Source organism: Punctularia strigosozonata (assembly GCF_000264995.1).
Source record: "Punctularia strigosozonata HHB-11173 SS5 unplaced genomic scaffold PUNSTscaffold_2, whole genome shotgun sequence".
In the NCBI taxonomy this organism is placed as follows: Eukaryota; Fungi; Basidiomycota; class Agaricomycetes; order Corticiales; family Punctulariaceae; genus Punctularia; species Punctularia strigosozonata.
The window spans coordinates 618415-644171 of NW_006767434.1; the positions used below are offsets into that span (position 1 = coordinate 618415).

Sequence of the window (25757 nt, forward strand, 5' to 3'; positions counted from 1 at the left end):
GGGGAGATGATCCGAGGACTTACGAGGTGCGTCGGGCTGGTGGTGGTAGCGGGTTGTGGCGGCGGCGGCGGCGGCGTCAGTGCCAGATTCGACGGAAGGAGGTTCTTCGCGATGCCTATAACGGCGTGTTTGGGGGGATATGTCAGAAGATCGTCCAATCATGTGATGTCGGGGCATATATATGCGCGAAAAAGTGGAAGTTGGTGCGCTTGCTGAAAAAAAAAGGTCCGAGGAGCTGCGGACGGCGGAGAGGGGTAAATGGGGGGGTACGTATGGTATACGGACCGGCGTTGTTGATCAGGAGGTTGATGTGCCCGTGGCGGGCTTGCACGGCGGACACGGCGGCGAGAAGGTCCGACTGCGATGTCACGTCGCAGACCAGCGGGAGCAGCTTGCCGTGCGTCTTTATGGGGTGTGCGCGCGTAGACGAACGGCCGAATCGATGATGTAAGTGGCGTTTTTGTTGTTGTTTTCGCGTTTGATGCAGGTTGCAGGATTAAGATTCGAGGGAGAGAGAAAGGGTTTGGGGCCGGGGTGAGAAGGGAGGGCGCAGAAGGGAATACATGTCAGGATCTGCGTTGTGAATTTTTTTGGGGGGAACGCAATTGCCAAAACGTACGTTATGCTCGGCGGCAGCGGCTTTGAGTTTGTCGAGTCGGCGGCCTAAGATGTATACCGTCGCGCCGTGGTGCTCGAGTGCTTTGGCCATCATGAGGCCGATACCTTTAGAAAGATCAGCGGGTGAGAGAGAACCTGCGGAGTGGGGGGAAGGGGGAGTCGGACGGGCGAACAAGGCTCACCGGTGCCTCCGCCGGTGACGACGGCCACCATACCGTCCACGTCGTACAGGGCGTCGAGCGAGATCTGGGGCTCCGGCATAGCGCTCGAATGGGCGAACTGGAAGGACATGGTCGCGGTCGCGGGAAAGGGCCGTTTTACGCGTCCGCGCGTGATCGTAGGACGTAGCCAAGTACGAGGAGGAGGAGGAGGAGGGAAAATGCTCGGAAACGTGGCGACGCGAAGGGGAGGAGGTTTTATAGGCTTGCGAGGAGGCGTGGAGGACGGCGCGGAAGTGCGGGTGAGGAGGGGAAGGACGGGATCGAAGCCCGGCCGGCGTTCTCGTGGTGCTCGGGAGCGAAGCAGCAGCCCGACACGCGAAGAAGAAGAAGGCGAGGGTGCGGAGGGCGATCGGACGGCGGTCGTCGTCGTCGTGTCTTCCGCCGTCGTCAGGCGAAGGCCGGAAGCGCGAGAGCCGAGTAAGCGAGCAAGCAGGCGGGCCGTGGCCGTCTCGTGCAAACTATCGAGCGCGATCGTCGCGATGGCGTTGGGGCGAGCGCGAGCTTTTGGTCGAAACGCGCCCCCCTGGCTACTTATGCAAGCCCGGTTATGTCACCCTCCTGGGGATCCGCACAGATTGGCCCGGGTTTCCACTCGCTGTCAGTCGCCGTCGCCAGACCCTGGCGGCGGCGGCGAGAGCTCCCGGATGGTGTTCATAGCGTCCCACGGGGCGTGATGCATGATGAAGGAAAGAGAGGGGAAACGACGCGGCCACGCGCGAACGTGGCGGCGCGTCGCGTTTCCGCGAAACATCACAATTTGGGACTCTCTCTGTGTCTTCCCGACAAATTTTGAACGCCACGACGTGCGACCGTGTGGGTGGGTCGAACGGCAAAGCAGCGGCGACAAATGTGCCGAGACATTCCAGAACTAAGACCCAAACTCTAAAACAGAAGGCGTCGGGAACCGGTTGCTTGCGGCGACGCGCGAGTCTCGAGCGACGCCAAGTGACGCGAACGGAGGCGGAAATAATGTGTCGACCTTCGCATTTGCCCGATCGAGCAAGTGCGGGGCGCATCTGTGGATCCCCGGGCCTTGCCCTGGATCCATCATCGCGCTTCATATCAAGTTCACAAACGGGATGCGCCACCGACCCACTATGTACTCTAGCCATCCTCTCAGAGTCATATATCGCCCTTACCACTCCCGTATCTCCCCGAGCTGAGACGAGTCCCGCAGACACGCTGATACATCCCCACGAACGACGCACAGACCATATATGTTATCATTTACTCGCAACGACATACAGAATCGCAACATCAAGCACGTTGACGCGCGTGTAGTAAAGACGAAGTCGTAAGGGAGATCCCGAAAAAGAAAAACTATAGAGCCCGAAGGTCCCCCGCGAAGCCGAAAGACCGACCCTATCTGGCTCTCGAAATCTTTCCATCGGGCACGACTTCATAAGGGCGTACGTACGTGCGTACCTTACGTACATAATCTTCCTGCAACGACGCACGAGAAGCTCATCCCCCCGTTTCCCACCGCCAGCCTCGCAGGAATGCAACCTTCCGAACACGCGGACAACGTTGACTGAGTAACCCTGTTATATTGAAGCTGGCCCTCGTTCCGTCGTCCCGGCGACTTTTACTGCACAGGATGATCCCGTTCAGCAAAACGTCCCCACACGCATCTTCCAGATTTTATACACCGAGCGCACGAGGCGTCGGTCTAGCTCTCGCAGTCTCACCAGGTCAGTGGGTACGCTCTCTCCGCAGGATATATACGCGGCTCGTGCAGAAAGAGGGTCTTCCCCGGTATTAACGGCAGGGTCAACGGAATGGGTCAGTTGAGCGGAACTCGGGGCGGGGGGTAGGTAGGTAGGTAGATTGCCGACGAGGGGTGGCGGGATCTCGCGCCATTGAAACAAAAGACCGTGCATGCAGTTCCTCCGCGTCCACGAGGCGGGCACCGTCGATTTTTTCCAAGCTAACCCCAGGTTTTCTGGCACGGATTGCGCCACGTGCAGTAACTAGGTAGTAGTATCGCAGGGGTGATCTGCTCTGGGACATCTCGTAAAACCGGGACGATCTCAGCAACATACCTGCTTTACCTGCCCGCGCAACGCACCGGCCGCGCTTCGAGCGCCCCTCTCTCTCCGTGTTCGACGTTTCGCGCGCATGCCCCCCCCCCCCCCTGGGGGGCGACCCTCGATTGCATCAGGCCGAGGAAACGGCCTCCCGGGTTTCGTTTCCTGCTCTCTCTCTCTCTCTCTCTCTATCTGGATCCCCCGCTCATGCCACGCTACGCTGTCCCACGACATAGCCCGCTCATCTCATCTCAGCGAAAATGAGGAAAAATCCCACGATAATGATCCAACATCCTCTCTCTCATCTTTCGTCGAAGATGATGTCGGAGCGGAGGCGCCGCACACATCGTTACCCAGCGTCGCTCGCGGCAGGATGTCGTCCGTCCGTCAGTCAGTCTACATCTCACGCCACTGGCCCAATATTTCCTGCGCATATCAAACGATCACCGCACCCACGTTGGAAAAGGAAAACGAGCGCTCCCAAGCCAAACGTCCTGTCTCGGCCCTCGATATGAACTCCCACCGCAGCTCTCTCTCTCTCTCTCTCTCTCCGCCTCGACGCCACCGTCCAGTCTTCCCTCTCTCTCTCTCTCTCTCTCTCTCTCTCCCGAATCCCCTCCCAAGGGGTGAATCCCCAGTCTCTCCATATACCGTCATCCAGATTCCCAGACCGGGTCCCAATAGCGCAAGATCGAGATCCGCCGGCCTCGAACAAACGGGAGCTCCGCCGCGAGATCGCCATCGCGTTTTACATACGCGTTTACGCCGTCTGTCTCACCGGACGGATTTTCGTCGTCACGTTTTACGGGTTGCGGTTTTTTTACGTTACGCCGACTCGTCGTTGGCGGCGGCGGCCTCCGACCGAACCTTCTTCCTTGGCAAAAACGACAGCATGTATGTACAGGAACGGATCTCGATGGCGAGGGCCATGCTGTCCCCGACTTTCGTAAGTATACGATACCCGCTCGCACCGCACGGCGCAACGAGGCCGCCGATGACATACTCGATGAATTGCCCTTAACTTGCTCCTGTCCGGCAAGTTCAAGTACGTCGAAACAACACGCGCATGCACCCACCTCCTGCGTATGGCCTGCATCTCGGACCAGAGAGAGGGGGGGGGGCGGAACGTTGCGCGACGCCATGCGACCAAAGAGGAACCAACGAAGGTCGTACGTACGTACGTACGTCGACACCGGTACAGTCCGTGCCTCGTGCCTTCGATTCCGAGCAAGCGTTCGTCTCGCAGATCCTCTAACCGTAATACTGAGGGAGCGGCGATCAAACGACACAACCCCCCGTACAAACACGCCGACCGTGCAATAACCGACATCCGTACGCGTACATACGCGTGCTGGCCACCCGATTGCCTTCCTCTGAACTTGGCAAGGAATGACTCTGATACTATCTATCCGCAAAGGCGCCCCGCCCCCACTTTGCCCGCTCACCCGAAGACCCAAAAGGCGGAACAGAATCTTCTGACTCAGGCACCTCGTCCTGAAAAACTCCTCCAAGGCCCCTTAATCATTTTCTATGCTCGTTTCCGGGTGAAAAGTCTAGCTAAATTAGTCCATATCGCCGTACAGCGTGTTACAGTAAACATAGCGCGTTTTCAAAAGAAGTCCGAGCTACTAGGCTACATACATTCTGGCGATAGATTATTTTTTTTCTTTGCGATGCAACGAACGGGTGATATAGGAATGGGGGGAGAGAACGAGACAGCGACAGCGAATGTAACGTGGGGCGCAGGACGCGGAGAGCGGTCGGAAGAGCGTGACGAAACGAACGAACGAACGGACGAACGCGAGTCTATACCACCCAGAGTCTCCGAGACGGGGGGTAAGTAAGCACAGGCCGTACGTGCGGTATTCCTCACCACAAGAGCGCCGCAACGACGCCGACGAGGAGCGGAGCGAGCCACGTGCCCGCGGTGGCCGGCGCCGCCCCGCTCCCTTGGACGACGGTGTTCCGCGTCGTGCCGAACACGCGGAGCCACTGCACCTCGAAGTAGGCCGTGTCGTAGTTCGAGGGCGGGCCGAGCACCCAGTCTTGGTAGCACTCGCCGGAGCAGGTTTGCGCGAAGGTGGACGTTTGGCCGGCTGTAACGTAACGTCGCATCAAAAAATCAAAAAAGAAAAAAAAGGGGGCGCGGGGTGGGGGGAGAGCGGGTAACTGACCGTAATCGCCGCAGAGGGTGATGTCGAAAACGAGCTCTTGCGCGGCGAAGAACGTGCTCATGTCGCATCCGCCCGTGGGCCAGTTGGCGACGGGCGTGCCGAGACTCGACGCGTCGATCGTCGACGCATTGGACTTGATCGCATCCGGGATCGACGAGCGCTGTTGTACATCGCAAAAAATATGAAACACGGCACACCCAGCGAAAGAACGAGGGGGGGAAAAGTAAAAACGCACGTTGAAGAACCAGATGCTGATCCCCTCCTCCGCGTACTCGGTCACGTACACCCCTCCCCCGGCCTGCGCGAACCCGGGGCCGTAGCTCGCGACGCTCGGGTCCGTGACGGTGCAGCCCGAGTTGGCGTTCGCGAGGTGGTCGCAGTCGGTGGAGTTGATGAGCGTCGACGTCTGCACGGGGTTCACCTGGGTGCAGCCCGGGTTGGTGTGGAGCGACATCTGGTTCTGGACCATGCCGTTCACGCCCTCGAACGTGTCGATCTCGCCGCCCGAGGGCCAAGATGGCGCGGTGGACCAGAACCCGGGCCAGACCGAGCACTGCAGCGACGAGGAGAAAGAAAGGTAACGGGTTCAGGGGACGGGGGAGGTAAAGGATGGTAGAGCGGAGTATACACGTACGCCGTAGGGTGCGTGTAGCATGTCGACGATCCACAGGCTGCCGACGGTATACCGGTCCTTGGACGTGATGCGCACGCTGTTCCGGTTACCGTTGAACTTGACCTCCGTGCTGTTGTCGACGCGCATGATCGCGTTCCCCGCGTCGTTCACGATCGCGAGCCGGTCTTTCAGTCCGTCCTTCGCCGAAACGTACCTACGTCACGCCAATGCCCATATACGTCAGTATCCGACGGGTTTCGGATGATCGAGGCAGGGGGAACGACGGAAGCAAAAAATCAATAAGGTACACGCACTTGACGTATCCGTGCGTGAGGTCGTCGATCTTGTTGTAGAACACCCAGTCGTCGAAGAAGTTCTCGCCCTGGTACTGCTTCACCATCTGGTACTGCGCCGTCGTGGCGTCGGCGAGGGCCAAGACGCCTGCGGCGGCCGCAACGATCCTGGAGGTGGACGCTAACATCGTAGTCGTTGTGGACAAACAGCGTACGACCACGAAAGCCGGAGGGACGCAGAGAGATATTTGCGACGACAAGGGCGGAGGGAGGGTCGACGCGTCACGAACCGGACCGACGAGGGGAGAACGCTCACGCAGAGGCAGAGCTGTCCTTATAACCAGCACAAGGACAGAGTTCGATGCGGGCGGTGTACACAAATGTAACAGAGGAGGGCTAGCCCGGCGAGTACGACGGGGGGGCGGTCGACGGCGTGCCTGGCAGGAACTGGCGTTTGCGGAGCGAGGGAAGCGCCGACGCGGGAGCACCAGCGATGGCCATTGGCAGCGCTCGGGAGAATCTCCCGGTTTGGAAGGCTCAAATCGGGCAAATGCGACGAATGGGGCGGTGAAACTGCCGCATTTGGGATGGCATTTCGGGTGACTTTGCACCGACGTGTCCCCGACGTCAGGCTCGAAGGGATCCGCGTCCGAGCACTCCTCGATGTTTCATTCGCCAACCCCTGTGTTCTTTGAGACTTCGCTGTGGTGTTTTACAGGCGTCGAGCGCTGTGCTACATACTCGCTAGTACAAACTCGACAGCGTCCCGACATCCAGACTAAGGAGACAACGAACTGCTCGCAGCCGCATTACACTCTGAAACTGCCGATCCTATAAACTCCCAGCCCTGGATCACCTTCGTCCGCCATCTTCACACCTCGTACAATAGACCGCGCACGCATCAAGATGCCATTCCCCAGGTTCCAAGAACATCTATCATCGAGGGCGATAGGGAGCTCGTAACCGTCAACCCCGCATGGTCGCCCCTGGACGGCCCGTCTCTGTCGGCACCGCTGGCCCAATGGCATGTTAAGGTTAATTGCGATGAGACATCTCCAGCTATTCCTTCCGTTCGATGGAACATCATAATCGGCCGGCGCGGAAAGTGCCCAGGGAATCTTAATGGAATCGCGGGCTTGTCTGGATTGCCCAGGCCGCCGGTTGTTCTCGTTCGGGACGCATTCATGGTGGCCCTCCCGCCTTCGAGTTTTCCGAAGACGTATTCCTCTTAGCTCGTTCAGGGTCCATATTCAGATTTTCCCGAGTCTGCGAGAACGTTGCAGCAACCGACGGCACCGCGGACCTATTCACCTTTGCCTCGTCATACAGACTTTTTTGTACATCATACACCGGCCTGTCACGAAACTCGTTCTCTTGCAAATGCGTGCTTGCTCCGACATCTGGCTATCCCTTTCTCTGGCCTCAAAGGCCCACCGCATACCTTGCCAGACCAACGGGCCAAAGCGAGCTCGCACCCGTGCTAGAAGCGATAAACGCCCCGAAACGAAATCGGCAGCGCCGAATCGGCGCCTTACATATATAATCGGACGAAATGATCTCGCATCCGGTTATCGCCATTATCTCCGCACGAAGGGGAAGGATCCCCCCGCCGCGAAAGCTATATGGGCTAAACATGCAACATCCGGCGCGGGTGCTCAGACACGCTTGGTGGTTACTTACTCTCTTCGTCGGGTCAAACGGCCTCGGAGGCTTCGGCGATCGATTCCAGAAAGCTCCGTATATTTTGCGTCACGATAGCATGTATGCTATGCTATCGACCGCACGTACTTAATCCGCCCCAGACGACTGGACAGACGGCGCGATTCCCAAGGGAGAGACGAATCCCCCCCCACCCCGACCCCCCCGGAGTCGCGACAAAAGGGCCGGGGAAACGTTCCGGGCGCTAACTGCCAGCCTGCAGTTCGTGGCCCGTTGAACGCTTCGTTTTTAGAATCTCCTGATCATACTTATATGGGAGCATTATCGGCTGAGGCGAAACATCGTCAACAACGCCTTTGGGCGCGCAAAAAAAAAAAAACTCTCTCGACTTGTACTCCTGCGGCGTAGTACGTATTCGGACAACTTTGCACGCCGATATCGTTGCTGACATGCCGACGCCGGAGCACATTGCGGGCGTAGCGCGGACTTCCCGCCACATCGGGCCAGGCGTTCTCAGGGATGCCGTTACTTTCTGATCGATCGACGCTGGGGCGCGTTCATCGAACGACAGCTACGTTACGGACATCACATGAACTCAAATGCTTACAGACTTGACTGGCTTGATTGATGAAAAGATGACCGATTCTGATGAATCCGGGCTTGAAGCGCGAGATTAGGACGCTCGAGATACACGTAGCGATCCGACGCGAGTAAGCTACGCACAACTGGGATTCCTGGTGCAACGCCGGAGGTGTTTCGCTACATCCAACCGGCTTGACAGGCTCCTCGGGATTGTTGAAGGCGTGGGGGCCGGCCTGGGACAGCCACCCTCGGGAGTTGCGGCATCATATCAAGTTTGAGAGATCAACGACAAGCCGATCGCACTTCCTCGTCCGCCGTTGGTCAGATCCGCTCGTTTTCTTCGACCGTTCCCTATTCACGTTTCCGCTGGTGGAACTCGACGAACTCGCAATGGGCGAGTATTTTGGGCTTGACCTGGTAGCGATTTGGTCGGGAAGAGAGTAGCCTCTTCGCGGCTCAAATCAGACGGTCTTTGAGTCGCTGGTGAGATCAACTGCGCAAGATCGTTTGTCGACTTTCGAAGCTTTCACGATTACACCGCTCCACCACAGGTGCCAACTGCTAGGTACATGAGAGATCTGAGGATCGCGGTAAGAAGTTGTTCGAAGCGTATAACGAGATGTAAGGCGAATTTTTTTCATACAGAAGCACGCTCCTCAAGCATGAATCTATTATTGGGAGCTGGGTGCTAAATGCGCGAAAGGAGAAACGAGTTATCCCTATATGTTGCAAGATCCAGTGAACAGCGCTCATAATCTCCGCATCGACGATCACTGTCCCGGCACGTGTACACGACAACCCTCAGGCAGGATCAGGACTCCTGGATGCGGGTGCGAGTCATAATCTTGAAGCCACACGTCGGGTGTGGGCGGCTGACTGTCCGTAACAGGCGTGATGGGAACAGTAGCGGTAGTCGGCGTACTGCAATCATAATCTTCCTGCGGGGGCATCTTGAACTGCAGTCTAGATACATGGGCCGATACCCTCTGCCATGTTTTTACTCAGTTGCCTTTCTCAAGCATATGAGATGAAAAGAAGTACTCGCCTGTTGCGCTTCCAATAACTCTTGCGGAAATTGCGCTTGGGGAAGCATGAAAAGGCGTTTGTCCTTTGCCATTCCTGCCTTAGCCTTGAGTACGGCAACCTCGCGCTTGAACGCCTTTAGATATTCATCCGCTCCTTGCGGCCATACCTTCCCCTCATATGACTGCCCTAGATTGAGCTTCATGTTGGCACCTGGTGAGCGCGACGTCCACGGATCTCTCTCGCACCACCCAAGTATCGCACCAGCCGCGAGAACATGCTCAATGCGATGCATGTCCGCCAGCAACAGTTCCAAACACGCCAAGACGCACTCAGGATCGAGCAGCCTGACGTTGTAGAGTGCACCGACGAACTGAGCGAGGTAGCCTAATGAGCTGACGGCGTCTTCCAGCCTGAAGCGCGTATGACCCATAGCAGCAGCTTGTATCGAGGACTCGCTCCGCTGTGCGTTCAATGAGCTCGACAATCAAAGGTGAACCGTTCGAACGAGCGACTCACATGGTAAAACAGAGCCGCAAACGTAGTCATCACATTGATCTGCAACTGGTGTCGGAATAGGCAGTCCGCGGGTTTCCCCGTTTTTTCCTCCTTCTCCTGAAATCCGGCGTATATAATGGCTGCGAATACCGCTGCCTCCTTCGGCGAACCGGTGACAGGATTGGTGGCACGAAGCAGAATTTGCCAGGCAAGTTCGTCCAGCAACTCGACGTGGGACAGATCCAGTTGAGGTCTTACAATAAGCTTCTTCATCGTGATGGTGGCCAAGAACATGCTGTTGTGTCGTGCTGCCTGTAGAAGTGACAGGGGTTCGTTAAGGATGGACGACTGAATACGAAGGCCCGAAGCGGTGGCGGAGATGCCCTCGATGAGGTCTCTGTGCCAGACGTGAGCTCTACCATCCCGCATGATGGAACTGCGGCGAATGAGAAACTCCTGATAGGGTAGCACGATTGTACGGATGAGCACGTCTGTCAGCTGAGGCCAATTGGCGTATAACCCCCAGCCCGCCATATAATCTGCCGACTCGCTAGGGTCGCCTTTGCGAGGCCCCTTGGTCGTCAAGCAGGCGGGTATGTTCGGGGTCGACATGAAAGCGGACTGCATAGGATGAGGATGCGTTGAGGATGGCGAGGCTAAGCGCATGACTTCAGCTTGCGTCTTGTAGAAGGATCGCCTGGAGAGGTGCAGAGACGGGGGTGTTGACAGGGTCGAATGCGTCTTATAGCATTTAAGCGGGCGGTGGCCTGAGTAGCCACAAAGGCCGCACAGTCTTTGCAATTACCAGCCAGCATTGTCCGCAACATAACACATGGCGGACAGAGCATAGAAGGGCCACACGCCGAAAGGCCACTTTGTCAACAAGAGCAGAGACCACCGCGGCATGTCTTCGCCCACGACATGTGCTTGGTGTGGTGCACTGGTGATCCTATCATCGTCAGTCCTCTTGACAAGCAACGGAGAGTCACGAAACCAGGACCGGAGACATCGATGTCAAAGGGCAAAGGAACTATCAATCGCTTGATGTAGGGCGCGGCGCGTTGTGCTATGCGTAGCCGCAGCGGTGTGTCGACCTGTGTCGACGTGGTCCACAAGCCGCGAAAGAGGTCACGTGCGGCGGTGCAAGTTCTTGGGCGGCGGTCGCCTCGCTGGCTGCAGCGAGGAGGAGCTCCCTCCGAGTAGTTTATCGATCACTTGATGTAGCGCGCGGCGTGTTGTGGCGCACTATGCTTTTCTAGGCAGATTGCGACACAAGTGAAGGGTTGATGCCAAAAATGAACATTGTTGATAGTTATCGGAGATCATAATTTACAGATCGTGTACTCGCTATTAAGTTGTAACTGTGAATGAGCGTATCGGTTTCGTTGTGGTATATTTAATGCATACTCATTTCACCAACAGCCGACTTCCCCGTTGGCGAAGGAAAGATGCTGCCCGATTTAGGAGGCACGATCCTCGCGGGCGTGGGCGTGCAAGGGAGACTTCCTCCGCCAGTTGGGACCTCAACGACGGCGGGAATCCAGCCCGCCTTCACCATCGTCGCCTGGGCCGTCTCCGGGCTGCAGGGCCAGCTCTTGCAGTCGATATCTGGCCGGCTTCCTCTGGTAACACCCAACGGTGTCCGGGCGGCCTTTTTCTTTCTGTAATCGGCTCGCGCATATGCAAGAGTCATCGCATCCACCTCCATGAACTGCTTGGCGAACCAGATTCCTACATGCTCTGCAATGTTCTGGGAAGCCCAACCGGGTGTCAACTACCAGTCGCCCGGCCGAATTAGCAAGAAACAACTCACGTGGAATACCTCGTACAATGCCTGCCTCGTCCATCGACTTCCTCGGAACATACTGCACCCCTGCCACGTACCCGCTTTCAAGGCTAGTTCCTCTACTCGGCCCCGGAGCAGCTTGACGAAGTCTACTGCGCCGTGCGCCCCCTTCAACCGTGCTCCGACGATATTGTCCAGATGAAATCGCGTCCGCGAGGCCCGCGCTCTCCACACGTCGCGCCCGCAATGCCGCACGATGCGCTCGACTGCGAGAAGATGCTCCACGTGCGTCATCTCCGCCATGAGGACCTGCAAGCACGCAACGACGCACTCAGCTTTGAGAAATCCGTAGTTGAATAGCAAGCCGATGAGCGTGCTGATGTGGGCGCCCTTGCGATAGGTCTCCAGGCCATGCACTTCCCCACGCGCACTTATGGTGCGCATGATCGAGTATCGATTGCCCTGAAGATCGCGTTCTGTCAGCCCAAAGACATGATCAGGTCATGTCAAATGCGAGCACTGACCGAGTACCACTGGGACGCAAAACGGGTCATCGCGTTGTTCTCCAGTCTTCCCACGAAGTCGCGGGCGACCCACTGTCCTGCCGTTTCAGCTAGCTGGTCGCGCACCGTCTTGGCGAACAGAGCGGCGGCAAACGGGCGTGCGTGTTGTGTGTCCGTCGCATGCTTGATAAAAGCCCATGCGAGATCGTTCAACGTCTGAGACGACCAATACGTCTCGCTATTGACGAGCCGAAGCGCCAGCTTTTTGCACTTGCCGGTGTTGAGCCGAGTTGGTCCAGTTTTGGCGACGTTAGCGCCCGAGGCAAACGCAAACGCGGGGAAGGAGGTTGGGTTCACCGTGCGTATAGTGATGGCGTGCGAAGCCGCGATCCCAGGGATCATAACCGCTACCCAATCTTCGATCGTCTCCATATTGGTTTGGTGCGCTGCGGGAAACTCAACGAACGAGGGGCAGTAATCGGCGTCGCTGGCGGCGATGTAGGGCCAGGGAAGGGGCGGAGGTGGAGGTGGAGTGCTGCTAGGGCGGCAAGCGGAGAAGTCCGGGGGTACGCGACCGTTCGCTCGCAGCCACATGAGACGGGCTTTAGCGGCACGGGGGGAGATGCGTCGGACGCTGAGAGTGAGTCCCGGAGGCGTCTTCGGCGCACTGGTGGTGTTCACGTTCGGGATGAGGTACCAGCTCGAGGTGGTTGTCGGGACCGACGTCGAAGGCTTCCTCAGTGCATGAGTGGCGGAGGCATCTGCGCTGTCGTCAAGACTAGAGCCAGATGTGATACTCTCCGATGACGGGGGTGAAGGAACGTCGTAGGCCCAGGTCCCTTCTTTCGTCGACGACGTACTAAAGCCCTTGAGCGTCGTAGACAGAGTTGCCGTTTTGAGTAAAATCGAGGTTCCGCGGTCTGTGCCGTCTGTGTGAGTGGAGGAGAGCATAGCCTGAGGATGCAGAGCAAGATACTGGGACGAGCGGACCCCGAGCATGAGCTGTTAAGTAGACCTAACGCAAAGCAACGGCTTGCGGGGTTCTCTTGAGCATTGCCCAAGGCGATATGTCAGAAATAAGCAAGGCATTGTAATATATACCAGATGCTGGCCATGGGCCACACTCGTTTGTTTAGGGCGCCACCGGTGTGTCCCAGATGCCACCGCTCATCGATCATCCAAGGGTATCCGTCGGGTTACAGGCTCATGTGGCCATGTTATAGCAGTCTCGAGGGATCTTCTAGTATCCTGAGCTAGATCTGAGTACTCCCGGGTTACGGACTTTAGCACCGTGAGGGAAACAACGCCATGCTGGATGTCGAGCGCAGACAAGAAACCCACGCTTATAAGTGGCTGTGCTCTCGGCCGGCTCGGCAGGATTTACCGCGAAAAGTGATCGCGCGCTTTACTCGGTTCACTCTGCTATGGAAACATAGGATTATTCCAAAGGACGCTTGGATATGGTGCCCAGACATCGGTCTCATGGCTAAATCTCCAGCGGCACGGTATAAAATCCGAACACATTCGCTGCCATCAGTGTCACTTCTGCTCGTCGTCCGTTCGTTTGCTTCAGCCTGGTGCTCCGGACTGGTTGCCGACACTGTTCCTTCACAAGCCCTTCGTTCGGATACGCAGTCAAATAGAGGTCGTCTGTATTTTTGATATGGTTGTAACTCTCTTGGCGTTCTTCTTGCTGGCATTGTCTGCGACGGCAGGTTCGCCACGTCGTCCTTTCCTTGTGGCCTTGACTGACAATGCCACCGCGACGCAGCCCCAATTCGACGGGCGAATCCTTGCTTTGTTACCGGATCCGTCGCGCTACCCGCCGAGGTCGCCGATGGCTTACCCGCCATTGAGAATGCGGTGACTTGCAACACCGCGGTGCGTGGTCCAGCGTCGCCGTCGACCGGTCTCACTAACACGCAACGTCTCAGGTCCAAGTCGCGCCTGGTGTACCCGACCTCATCTCAGGCGGTATCGCCTACAGCACTATCGACTTCCAGAAGTCCAATCTATCACCCATTGGCTTTGCACTGTTCGTCCTATCCCCTTGTCTTCCCCTGTCGTCATCTAACGCGCCCGAACTGTTCCCAGTCAAACCTTCGCCACCCCCTCAGATCCGGCGACCGCCGATCTCACTACGCTCCAGAATCAACTGAATGACTACCTTGCCCTCGAAGCCGGCACCCGCTCGCAGCCCAACTCCTCCGTTCTCCTCACCAAGCTCAAGGGACCGAAGTTCTTCCTGCAGTTCCAGATCGCGCGCGTGAAGACGGCGCAAGGTCAGACGCTAGACGTCGCGGATACGGTCGAGCATCAATTAGGAAAGGTCACTAAGGTTCGTTGTAGTCTGCTGCAGTCGAGATCTCCGTCTCGCTTCGTCCTCCTGAAGAACTAGCAGACTGATGTATTGTTCCATAGAACGCCGTGGGTGCATCGGCGGCTGAAATCGCGCAGGTCAACGCGCTTGCGACGCAACTTTAGACACTGTCGGGATGTAACGTGGTCTCGTGTTGATTTGGATGTGCCTCTGTGATGTCACTCTCCGCTGGTTCAATCAGTTGCTTTCTCTCCAAGACAGCTCGAGAATCGGAAGCACCGATGAGCTTTCGGAACGCGGTCGAGCACACGACGCGATTGTCCTGTTGTTCACAGTTGCCACGAGCAGCGATGCAGCGATACCAATCCTTCAACGCCAATCTATGGCACCAGCCATCTCATGGCGGTAATGATGGGTTATCGTGTCGTCTACACCGCCCTACGATGTTGCGTATGACGAAGGAGTCCGCACCGGCGCTTTAAGGTATGTTCTGATCTTGGAACAGATTTAGTACGGTCGCAACCTAACCTCAGACCGTATCCCGAACGGGCGCCACAGGCTGTGGCGCCCGCTCGGGATACGGTGAGCCAGCCAGCAGCGACTTGCCGTCAGTGTCTCGAGGGGGCTTACGCGGTGCCCTATATCATCGCCATCGCATCCCGTACATTCTTTCTGCGACACCCTTTGGCACTAAAAGCCGCGTATGTGCCATGCTTCCAAAGAGTGATTCTCATCGCCTTATGGCGCCGGCAAAATCAATTTTAGATCTCCGCACTCACCTTCGATAATCTTGTATCATGGGTTCGAAACTTCTAAGGTTGCCAGCTGTGCTGCATGCTTTTGATCGCGCGGCACGGTCAAGGTCGTTGGGGTTCAGAACCTTCATTCTGGGAGAGTTTGGGACCCTGGTGAAGGTTCAGTACTCCTTCATACATCGAAGCTCCCCCGCAGGCTTCTCTTCTCATGCGCTTCACCCACTGATAACAGTTTTCGACTGCAGCTGAGTCCTTCGCTTCGCCGCCAGTCACGACATCGCCTTATACAGCCACGTATAGGCGCAAACCACATCGGAATGCCGGATGCTCCAAGATCCGTATCCCAGTCCTGAGTGTTTTGAACGACGACGGTGTGCCCGCCTGATCTTTCTGTTCTTCTCAGAACTGGGCTGTCCTCTCATACAGTTCCGTCTGTTGCAGCATCGCCAATCTCCACCAGGCTATATCAGAGGTCACTGCACCCTGGAACCCGATCCTGTCTTCTCCAGCGTCTTGCCTTACACCACAATACTCTCCCGCAAAAAGAGCCCCTTCCTAGGATCGGGATGAACGAAGCGTCGCCAGTCACACCAAGCGCGGCGGGCAGATTCGAAGACATCTGGAAAGAAGCACTCAAACAATACAAGGAGCATACTGCCACCTCCCTTCGATACGCCATCACAGATGTCGACACTCCGGACAACCTGCTACGGCTGGTCGCGTATGAACACGGAGCCTTCACCGACTATCGAGAGCGAGAAGAGAAGTTGAGGAGCGCGGTCCGGCCCGTCGTTGGCATTGTCCATCAACTCTCGGAAATCCTTGGTGAAGGTCTATTGGCGGTATGTTCATGCCGTCATCGCTGACAAGTCGCTAATTTAATGCTGGCTAGAAATGCCCACCAGCAAGAGCAAACTCGGCAGCCATTCGCATTTTGCTGAAGGTCTCCGTCGGGTCTCCTGCTTCCTTGTCATATCGATAACACTTGTCCTAGACCACGCAGAATGGTCACAGCTATGACGCAGTAATCGAAGTATTCGATTGCCTGCAAATATTTCTCGGGCGACTGGTAGTTCGTCTAGAGAACCGAATAACGCACGTCGTTCGGACCATCATCGTGCAATTTCTGGCGCAGCTGCTTGCGACACTCGGACTTGTGACGAAGTTGCTGAAGCACGGTCGCTTAGGTGAGATCATCCAAGGTGTACAACAGCGGAGACGATAATCGTAGTCAGGGTTCTATTTTCGTCGCCTACTCCGCAGGAAGAACGACATACTAGAGCTGATGACGAGGTTGGAACGCTTGTCGCAGCAAGAAGTCTCTCTGGTACCGGTTCTGACCCTCACCGCGGTGAACGCCGCCCTAGGGACATTACGGACCATGATACTTTGTGAGTATTCATATCATCGAAACCTTGAATGATGCCTGACTTGTTGTAGCTGGCCAGAAGGATGCAGACGTGGAAGAAGCCGTGTTAGATACGCTCGAAGAGGAACTGCGCCGACACAAAGGTATGTCCTTCTTCATCTACTATAGCAACATGAATGCTTCTACGTCCTAAATATTTTAGTCGTAGATCTCAGGCGAGAACTGGGCAGGGAATTATACGATCAGAGCGAGGGCGCGGAAGCAGCACGCCGTACGTAGCATGATCCAGTATGCACATCCTGAACCCCTGCTTGACCATGGCCATAGATCGTGCGTTCATTCGCCAGATTCAAAACTGGCTCAGCGTGCCGGACTCTTCGTCAAATCATCGGCGGGCATGTGATACACGAGATATCGAAACTTGTCAATGGTTTGTGTCGAGCCCAACATTTCGGCAATGGATGAGTGAGAGGTCATACCTTTGGGTCCACGGCCCTCGTGAGCATGTGGATCTACGTTGGTGTATGGTCTTTCGCTGAGGGATGTTTTAGTGGGTTCCGGAAAGACTATTTTGTGGTGAGTCAGAAATCAACTCTCTTAGACACCACTGATCAAACCTATGGGAACAGCTCTGCCGCTATCGAAGCCGCAAAAACGGAATGTCCGACCGGCTCCGCTATCATCTACTTTTATTTCGATTTCTCTGACAAGGAAAAGCAATCGATCCGAAACCTATTGGCCTCGCTGGTCATGCAGCTCATATGGCTATGCACTTCTCCTCCAGCGGCGGTACAGAGGCTCTACGAAACTTGCCGTCGAGGTTTAGATCAACCAGACATCTACTCTCTCGCGTCGACGCTGAGAGAAACATCCCGACTCTTCTCTCATACGTACGTCGTTATCGATGCCCTTGATGAATGCCCGCCCCACAATCGCGACATGCTGCTTCGTTTTCTACAATGTCTTGCGGAGCCTCCACTCGATCATGTTCACGTTTTGGTTACCAGCCGACCGGAGCCTGATATATCCGCCTGGTTATTGACTACACAGTGGGATGGCATAGACCTCAAAGACACTTTGATTCATCGAGACATCGAGGTATATATTCGAAATCGCTTGCACAGTGAACCCTGTCTTGGAAGATGGGGTGAAAGGGGAAGGGATCTGATCGAGACAGCCATGATCACGGGCGCGCATGGGATGTGAGTTCGGAACAAGAACGGAGTCGGAAATCCCGCCGTTGACCGCGGGATACTGACACCTTAATGATCACAGGTTTCGATGGGTAGCATGCCAGCTGGACGAGCTCCGGAAATGCCTGAGCACGATATCCGAGCTCAAAAAGGCGCTCGCGGACTTGCCGCCTACGTTGAGTCAAACGTACAAGCGGATCCTAGGCAGTATCGCTCCGAGGCACTTAAAAGTCGCTGCCCGAATCTTGCAATGGATCCTGTTCTCTCAAAGACCACTTACACTACGTGAAGTCGCCACCGTCGCGGCCATACCCGAAGACGATGAAGAAGAGTACGATTCGGACGACGAACTTCGGGATGAACACGACGTCCTGGTCATCTGCTCGGGCCTGTTGATCGCCATGCCGATCACGGAGCTGGATCGTCGCAATCTACCATCTGAGCCCTTGACGCGGCTAGCGTACGAGTACAACGATAACACCTTTCTCGTCCAACTAGCGCACCTATCAGTGAAAGAGTTCCTGCTATCAGAATGCTCTCCAGAGTTATGTCCCATCGTCAAATCTCCCGCTATCCACGCCGTCATAACGCAAAGTTGCCTGGCCATCTTTCTTCATATACTGCAGAGCCAGCGTCCACAACTGGTTCACCTTGAGATATGGAAACATCTCACGAAGAGCTTTCCCTTGGTGCCATACGCGGTGCAGTACTGGTCTTTCCATTCCGACCTGAGTAAATCTGCAACGACTCCGCGCATAACGCACACTCTCCGGGACGTGTTCGACCCGAACGGAACGCTTCTCGCCCAATGGACCGTCTTGTTCTATAATGTCCACGTCTGGGGACGAGCCAAGGAACATCAGGCGTTATACTACGCGTCGTACGAAGGGCTCGAAGACATCGCGGCCTGGCTCCTGGCGGAGAAAGGCGCCGACGTCAACTTCCCCGGAGGGGCCCGCGGCACGGCGCTGCACGCCGCGTCGATGCGCGGCCATTGTCGGCTGGTCGAGTTCCTCCTACAGCGGGGCGCGGACATCCGGAAGGAGGTCGGATATATGACGGCACTGCACGTCGCGGCGGAGCACGGGCAGGAAGAGGTCGTCCGGATCCTGCTCAGCCACGGCGCCGACATCGACGCCGGGCGCGACCGCGAGGGCACCGCGCTCTACTTCGCGTCCCGCGACGGGCACCGTGCCGTGGCGCGACTGCTGCTCGACCACGGCGCCGACGTGCAAGCGGGGAACGCGCGGGAGACGCCCTTGCACGCGGCCGCGTACCGCGGGCGCGAGAACATCGTGGACGCGCTCCTCGAGCGCGGCGCCGACCCGGACGCGAGGAACTTTAAAGGGAACGCGGCGCTGCACCTCGCGCTCGAGGCGGGCCACCTCAAGGTCGTCCACCGGCTCTTCGCGCAGGGCTATCCGCTCGGCTCGGAGACGCTGTCGGACGCTATGGCGCAGCTCGCCGCGACCGAGTTTGCGACGTTCGTCCGGAGGAGGCTCGATGCCGCGGCCGCGGTCGACGACGCGGTGGGCGCGGGGAGGTGCTCGTTGCTGTACATGGCAGCGGGAAGCGGGGGCAAGGACGTCGTCGATATGCTCCTCAAACGCGGGGCGCATCCTGATTCGCGAGGGTACTATGCGCGCTGGGTCGCAGACGGAAGCAGAGAGACGGTGGAGAGCAACGCGCTCCACGCCGCTTCGAGGTCTTTCGTCGCCGAGATGTCGGACGCTCGTCGTCGTGACCGCGAGGCTGTCATCCGTCTCCTGGTCCGGCACGGCGCAGACGTGGACGCGCTGGAAGACGGTCTGACCCCGCTCCAGGTGGCGACCGAGCGAGGAGACAGGGCGCTCGTCGCGGTCCTGCTCGAGCTCCGCGCGGATCCGGACGCGCGAGCGTCCCGCAAGCGCGCGCCGCTCCACATCGCGATCAAGAGGGACAGAGAGACCCTTTACGCCGAGATCGTCCGGCTGCTGCTGGAGAACGGCGCGGACGCGAACGCACCGGGCGCGGACGGGAGCCCGCCTTTGCACGTCGCGGCGGAGCTGGGGCAGCCGAGGCTGATGGAGCTGCTGTTGCGGCACGGGGCCGACGTGGACAGAAGAAGCGCGCAAGGGACCGCGCTGCACGTCGCGGTCACCAGGGATTGGCGCGGCGGGCGGTGCGAGGAGGTCGTCAGGATCCTCATCGATCACGGAGCCGATGTGATCAGCGAGGACGAAAACGGGTGTAGGCCGCTCTCTTTGGTGACAGCGCGATTGCACGGCCGGAGGATAAGGGAATTGTTGGTTGGGGCAGCCTCGGGAAGCGCCACGCAGCGCACGTAAGAATGACTTGTAAGGGAACCATACGAATATGCATGCCTATCTTTCACGATTAGCTTCAGTCGTGGCTGCTACATACGTCCCTCGTTTGCGATGAAGATCCCGTCGTGGTAAGAAGAGAGGTAGTATTATCCAGATTGGATCCAAACTGCAAGATGACACTGATAAGCGTTAAGGCGTTCAGCGATTACCCCAGCGTCGAGTAGCTCGAGATCATATCTGCGCGAGTTTGCACTTGACTAAGTGAAGCACTATGTGGGGCAACCTTGAGTTCAGTCAGTATGGTGTATATAGTACGGGAGTCAACCCGCAAACCCATTGATCGACCATGCGGACCAACTGTCGCGCGCCCGTGACCATCTATTAGTTCATCATCCCGCGCCCGACCAGCACGAAGCACGGAGCACTGGCGCGGCGGGAACTGGAAAATGCGTCCCCTTGATCGAGCTGCTGGATCCCCTCGACGACTCTACGCGCGAACGCTGGCCGACGATCACCGTGCGTTGCGAGCTGCAGGTCGTGAAAACGGGGGTTGACGAAGTTACTGTTGGGCGAATAGAGGGGTAGAGGTCTAGATAGATCGTCGAAGTAGTATGCACCAGACGGATACCGGTACGGGGTTCGACCGTACGTTAGGGGTTTGATAACAGGTTGAGACAAGTACTACATGGGGGGCGTTCAGGACAGAGGACACGAGCGCCACCGCGGTAACCGGTAGCGCTTTTTGGCCTTCCCTCAATAACTCGTCCACGTCATATCAGCCATACGATCATTCTGAAGACGTCTCTACGACTTGCATAAGCCAGCGACGTTAGGAGTCGTGCTATTGGCCACCAGGACGGGCAGGTGTATGTATGCATCAAGGAGCGCTTCGCATCGCATGCTTGAATCACCTTCCTGCGTTATCTATACGGACACGCCTGCATCCGTCTATATCGAACGTCCTCTCCGCCGGGTACCGTGACACGCCAGTCGAGACTCGAAGCGCCGAAGCTTGATAGAACTCGGGGGCCACGGGGGTCAGACGACGACGGGCAGGCATGGGTCCGAGACTGGGACAGCCCAGTGCAGACGAGAGAAGCCGTCGATGTCGCAGTGCCGTCCTACAAAACCCGTCCCCGCCCTCAGAGAAGCCGATCCTCCTTATCTCTCGCTCAACCCCACCCGCGATGCGTCCCAGACAGACGCTGCTCTGCGCCGCGGCGCTCGCGCCGATCGCGCACGCCCTCTGGCCCCTCCCGACGCGCATCCAGACCGGGTCCACGCCCCTCCGCCTCTCCGCCGCGTTCGCCATCCGCGTCGCCGTACCGCACGCGCCCGCGGATCTCCAGGCGGCCGTCAAGCGCACCGAAAGCTACCTCTGGACGGACAACCTCGGGCGCCTCGTCCCCGACCGCGGCGCCTCGGACGCCGCTGCCGTCAGCCGGGCGCGCGAGCTGACGACGCTGACCGTCGCGCTGCGCGCCGGCGCCGGCGTCGCGAGCGTCTCGGAGGAGGCGATCAAGGATCTCGAGGCGCGGGACGACGCGTACGCGCTGGCGATCCCGGCCGGGGGCGGTACGGCGACTTTGACGGCGAACACGACGCTCGGGCTGTTCCGGGGATTGACGACGTTCGGCCAGCTGTGGTACACGGTGGACGGGATGGTCTATACGCTCGAAGCGCCGATCGCGATACAGGACGCGCCCGAGTTTGTACGTGGGCTGCAAGAGAGACTCTCGTCTTGATTCTGAGCGCTCGGTATTTAAAAATTTTCCATGTTCGCCAGCCTTACCGCGGTCTCCTGCTCGACACGTCCAGACACTTGTGAGTGCATTCGCACGCGGGCCGACGTGCCCTTTTACGTCCAGAAACCGGAAAAAAAATGAGTTTGTCAGCTTCCCGGTATCCGACATCGAACGCACGCTGGACGCCATGAGCTGGGCCAAGGTACGCGCACGCAAACGCGTCGTCTATAGGAGAACCCACGCGCATATGAGCTCTCCGTCTCTCAGATGAACCAGCTCCACTGGCACGTCGTCGACAGCCAGAGCTTCCCGCTCGAGATCCCGGGCTTTACCGAAGTATCGCGAAAGGGCGCTTACGACGCTTCCTCGGTGTACGGTCCCTCGGACGTGGCGCACATCGTCTCGTACGCCGCAGCCGTACGTCTCTCTCTCCTCCCCCCCTTTCTCTCTCCCCCCTTCTGAAACCTACGGATCCTTTCTTCACGACGTGACGCTGAGCCGAGCCCGTACCTTTTAGCGCGGAATCGACGTCCTCGCGGTAAGTCGCGCGCGGCGGAACCCCCGAACTCTTTCGGCGCCGAGTTCCTTCCTTCTCTATCTCTCTCTCTCTCTCTCTGACGGTCTAATCGCTTCAGGAGATCGACACTCCCGGGCACACCGCGATCATCTCCGAGTCGCACCCCGAGCACGTCGCGTGCCCGCAAGCCGCTCCCTGGGCCGATTTCGCCAACGGTGAGAGACCTGCCTGCCTGCCTGCCTGCCTGCCTGCCTCTCTCTCTCTCCCATCCCCTTTCTTTCTGCCCTTCCACGCCCTTTCGACTCACGACGAAAAAAAAACCAAAAAAATAATAACGATAATAAATTGTTAGAACCCCCCGCGGGCCAGCTGCGCCTCGCCTCGCCCGCGACGCGCAACTTCACGCGCGGGCTGATCGCGGCCGCGGCGCGCATGTTCCCGTCCGCGCTGTTCAGCACGGGCGGGGACGAGGTGAACGTGAACTGCTACGAAACGGACGGGCCGACGCGGGACGAGCTGGAGGCGGCGGGAAGGACGCTCGAGCAGGCGTTGAGCGCGTTCGTGGTGAACAACCATCGGGCGCTGGAGGAGCTCGGGAAGACGCCCGTCGTGTGGGAAGGTGAGGCGGCTTTTTCTTTCTTTCTTTTTTTCTTTCTTTACTTGGGTGGGCGTTGTATGCTGATGATTGATTTTTTTTTGTTCTGGGTGGTTTAGAGATGGTGCTGGACTTTAACGTCACGTTGTCGAACGAGACGGTGGTGATGTGAGTGTCGGCAAAGCTATAGGGGTAAGGGACCACCACCCCCGCCGATAAGCTGACGAGGGTACGCCGGAATGATTCAGGGTCTGGATCAGCTCCGAGAACGCCGCAGCGATCGTGCGGAAGGGGTACAGGCTGGTGCACGCGCCGTCCGACTATTTCTACCTGGTGCGGTGTGCTTTTTTTTCTTTCTTTTTTTTCACTCTCTTTTCCAAATCGTTTTACGCCGCCGCAATGCCGATTTTTGTTGTTTTTTGCAGGACTGCGGAGCTGGCGAATGGCTGGGGTCCGATCCGGAAGCGAACAGCTGGTGCGATCCTTTCAAGACTTGGCAACGGGTACGTAAAAAAACGCAACACCTTTTTTTTTGTGTGCTGATTTTCGACACAAAAAAAATCACAGGCGTACACGTTCGACCCCTTCGCCAACCTCACCGCCGAAGAGCAGAAACTGGTGCTAGGAGGTAAAAGCCGTAACTACGTTCATCGGCGATCGTCATCGACTGACGGCCCATCGACTCTTTATTTTTCATTTTTATTTTTTCTTTCCAGGACAGCAGCTGCTGTGGACCGAGCAGTCGTCGCCGGCGAACCTGGACTCGATCGTGTGGCCGCGCGCCGCCGCCTCGGCGGAGCTCTTCTGGAGCGGGCCCTCGCGGACGAACGTGACGGGCGCGCTCGCGCGCCTGCACGAGCTCGCCTTCCGGATGCGGCGGAGGGGCGTCGGCGCGATCGCGCTGCAGCCGACGTGGTGCGCGCTCCGGCCGTTCGCGTGCGATCTGACGGCGTGAAGCCCCCTGTGTTTGTGTGGGTTGTGTCTCTGTCTGGAGGGAGAAAGAAGAAAAAAAGGACAGGAGGGCGCAAAGAAAAAAACAAGGACAAGGACATGGCATGGCATGGTTTTGTTTTCGTTGCGACTGGCGTTCATCGATATCCCATCGAGAAGGCCGCGCGGTCGGGGACCGATGCGTTTGTCAATGTGTGTAATACGCGGTCGTTCGAGTTCATTTGGTTGCCGGTCGCGCGAGAGATTGCTGTCTTTCGAATTGTAAAACCTTTCGAGTTGCCGTTGATAGGCCTTTTCCCATTCGGCCTCTCGGATCTCAGTACTTAGGATCCGGTCCAACGTTTTGCCCAGCGCTCGCTCGTATTGGGCACGCCGAGCTCCGGGAAATGGACGCACACAAACAGCTGGGACGGCAGAACCACCGCACGTTGCTCGTCACCTGCCTGTCCATGAGGCGCCCGCTGGTCTCTCTCTCCCATCGAAAGTGCCCCAAAAAGACGGTGTTGTACTGCAGCGAGTGGTCTCAGACGGGCGCGTTGTGATCATTTCGACGTCATATGCGGCGAGTCGCGAGGGCGAGACTATATAAGCGAACCTGACCCCCGGCCCATGGCCGCACATACATATATACTGGCCGTACTCTCCTGGATCCCGATCGTCCAGATATACATCCGTATCTGTTCTGCCATCGCCGTGGAAACTCGACCGACCTTTCGTCGCCTCCCGCCCAGTCTCGCCTTCCTAGCCCTGCCCCCCGCTAAATTCCGACGATGCCAATGGGAAGCCGTGGACCGAGCCCGCTGCGCCCGCCATTCACGGCGGCGACGTCCTTCCGCCCCGAAGACGCCCTCTCGCCCCTCGACGAGACGATGCACCCCGTGTTCCACACCGGCCGCGTCGCGGTCGTCACCGGCGCCGCCAGCGGGATCGGACGCGCCGCCGCGAAAGAGATAGCCAAGTGCGTATATCGAGAGAGCTTCAAACACCCCACGTCGCCCTCCTCGCCCCCCCCCCTTCGAATCCGATTCCCCGCGCGATGAACATATTGCTAACGTGCGCGCAAAAATCACAACAGGCTCGGGATGAAGGTCGCGCTCGCGGACGTGAACGCGGCCGGGCTCGAGTTCGTCGCGGCGGAGGTCGCCGCGATCCAGAAGACGCTCCCGCCGCACGCCGCGCCGGGCCCGGGCCACATCGTCGTCCCGACCGACGTGAGCAAGCTCGAAGACGTCGTACGCCTGAAGGAGCGCGTGTACGAGACCTGGGGCGAGGTGAGCAGCGCTCTCTTTCCCGTTCCGCACCGCCCGGCGCGCACGCCCGTGACACCACCCTCTCCCCCCCCTTCCCCTTGCCCCCCTGCCCTCTGTGTGTGTCTCTCTCGCTCGCTCGCCCGCGGACCGGCCACCATGCGTGCGATCGCGTGATCTCGCATCCCTCCTCCTCCTTCATTCCGGGGGACAATGCGAAACGGGCGAAATGCGGTTCAACGCCGTTGTAGGTCGCGGTGCTGTTCAACAACGCCGGCCTGGGCACGATCGACGGCAAGAAGGGCACGTCGTGGGACGGCCTCGACGTCTGGCACAAGGTGTTCGATATCAACGTGTTCGGGATCGTCAACGTCCAGCAGACGTTCGTGCCCGTGCGTAATCGTCTCGCTCCCTATAGTTTAGTAGTGTACAGCACGGGTGCGCCCCCACTTACGCTCGCCGCCCGCGCTTCCTCAACACAGTTGATGCTCCACCAAGAGAACCAGTCCGTGATCATCAACACCGGATCCAAGCAAGGCATCACCAACCCTCCGTGAGCCCGGGACCAAAACCGATCTTGAACCGTCCCGTTCCAAAGAAAAAACAAAACCGGAACTGACGCGCTCGTTCGCAGGGGTAACGCGGCCTACAACGCCTCCAAGGCCGCGATCAAATCCCTCACCGAAGGGCTCGCCGCCGAACTGCGCGACCTGCCCGCCCAGAACCTGACCGCCCACCTGCTCATGTACGCCACCCCCCCCC

The 25757-nt window shown here is 57.9% G+C and overlaps 7 protein-coding genes across 7 annotated transcripts in view; 2 read left to right on the forward strand and 5 right to left on the reverse strand.

Annotated features, from left to right (window-relative positions):
- PUNSTDRAFT_81464 (NAD(P)-binding protein) overlaps nt 1–1014 on the reverse strand; it is a 3764-nt gene extending 2750 nt beyond the window's left edge. Inside the window, exons 1-4 of the mRNA XM_007379807.1 lie at nt 801–1014; nt 620–723; nt 286–403; nt 24–115 (exon numbers count right to left, since the gene is read on the reverse strand). Of these exons, the coding sequence (XP_007379869.1) occupies nt 24–115; nt 286–403; nt 620–723; nt 801–909 (423 nt within the window). The 5' untranslated portion in view covers nt 910–1014. The remainder of the gene's footprint in view (nt 1–23; nt 116–285; nt 404–619; nt 724–800) is intronic.
- A 3396-nt stretch (nt 1015–4410) lies between these two features.
- On the reverse strand, nt 4411–6404 carry PUNSTDRAFT_96966 (glycoside hydrolase family 16 protein). Its single transcript, XM_007379808.1, has 5 exons — nt 5968–6404; nt 5675–5867; nt 5276–5593; nt 5041–5200; nt 4411–4962 (listed from the first exon to the last, which is right to left on the reverse strand). The coding sequence occupies exons 1-5, from the start codon at nt 6132–6134 to the stop codon at nt 4736–4738; spliced, it is 1065 nt and encodes a 354-aa protein (XP_007379870.1). The 5' UTR covers nt 6135–6404; the 3' UTR covers nt 4411–4735.
- A 2553-nt stretch (nt 6405–8957) lies between these two features.
- On the reverse strand, nt 8958–10320 carry PUNSTDRAFT_41967 (uncharacterized protein; the record flags this gene model as incomplete). The annotated part of the gene is made up of 3 exons (XM_007379809.1): nt 8958–9150; nt 9543–9673; nt 9730–10320. The coding sequence occupies 3 exons, from the start codon at nt 10318–10320 to the stop codon at nt 8958–8960; spliced, it is 915 nt and encodes a 304-aa protein (XP_007379871.1).
- Nucleotides 10321–10919: 599 nt separating this feature from the next.
- Nucleotides 10920–12996, reverse strand: PUNSTDRAFT_41968 (uncharacterized protein; the record flags this gene model as incomplete). The annotated part of the gene is made up of 4 exons (XM_007379810.1): nt 10920–10963; nt 11116–11482; nt 11522–11956; nt 12019–12996. 4 exons carry the CDS (start codon nt 12994–12996, stop codon nt 10920–10922), a joined length of 1824 nt encoding a protein of 607 aa, XP_007379872.1.
- A 429-nt stretch (nt 12997–13425) lies between these two features.
- On the forward strand, nt 13426–14481 carry PUNSTDRAFT_96969 (uncharacterized protein; the record flags this gene model as incomplete). Its single annotated transcript, XM_007379811.1, has 5 exons — nt 13426–13712; nt 13769–13878; nt 13932–14032; nt 14092–14335; nt 14419–14481. Exons 1-5 carry the CDS (start codon nt 13661–13663, stop codon nt 14479–14481), a joined length of 570 nt encoding a protein of 189 aa, XP_007379873.1. The 5' UTR covers nt 13426–13660.
- A 6646-nt stretch (nt 14482–21127) lies between these two features.
- On the forward strand, nt 21128–24014 carry PUNSTDRAFT_96971 (N-acetylhexosaminidase; the record flags this gene model as incomplete). Its single annotated transcript, XM_007379812.1, has 12 exons — nt 21128–21652; nt 21727–21764; nt 21836–21887; nt 21953–22102; nt 22203–22223; nt 22321–22417; nt 22555–22821; nt 22917–22965; nt 23046–23130; nt 23223–23300; nt 23365–23425; nt 23514–24014. 12 exons carry the CDS (start codon nt 21128–21130, stop codon nt 23750–23752), a joined length of 1662 nt encoding a protein of 553 aa, XP_007379874.1. The 3' UTR covers nt 23753–24014.
- A 370-nt stretch (nt 24015–24384) lies between these two features.
- Nucleotides 24385–25757, reverse strand: part of PUNSTDRAFT_49580 (NAD-specific glutamate dehydrogenase) — a 6792-nt gene continuing 5419 nt past the window's right edge. Inside the window, exons 17-19 of the mRNA XM_007379813.1 lie at nt 25630–25740; nt 24824–25548; nt 24385–24706 (exon numbers count right to left, since the gene is read on the reverse strand). The gene's annotated coding sequence lies outside the window, so the exon portion shown is untranslated. The remainder of the gene's footprint in view (nt 24707–24823; nt 25549–25629; nt 25741–25757) is intronic.

Coding starts and splice junctions, on each gene's coding strand:
- PUNSTDRAFT_96966 (XM_007379808.1), bottom strand. CDS start 6,134: ATGTTAGCGTCCACCTCCAGGATCGTTGCGGCCGCCGCAGGCGTCTTG. Junction 5,868..5,967: donor CTCACGCACGGATACGTCAA/GTGCGTGTACCT, acceptor GGCGTGACGTAG/GTACGTTTCGGCGAAGGACG. Junction 5,594..5,674: donor TGCTACACGCACCCTACGGC/GTACGTGTATAC, acceptor TCGTCGCTGCAG/TGCTCGGTCTGGCCCGGGTT.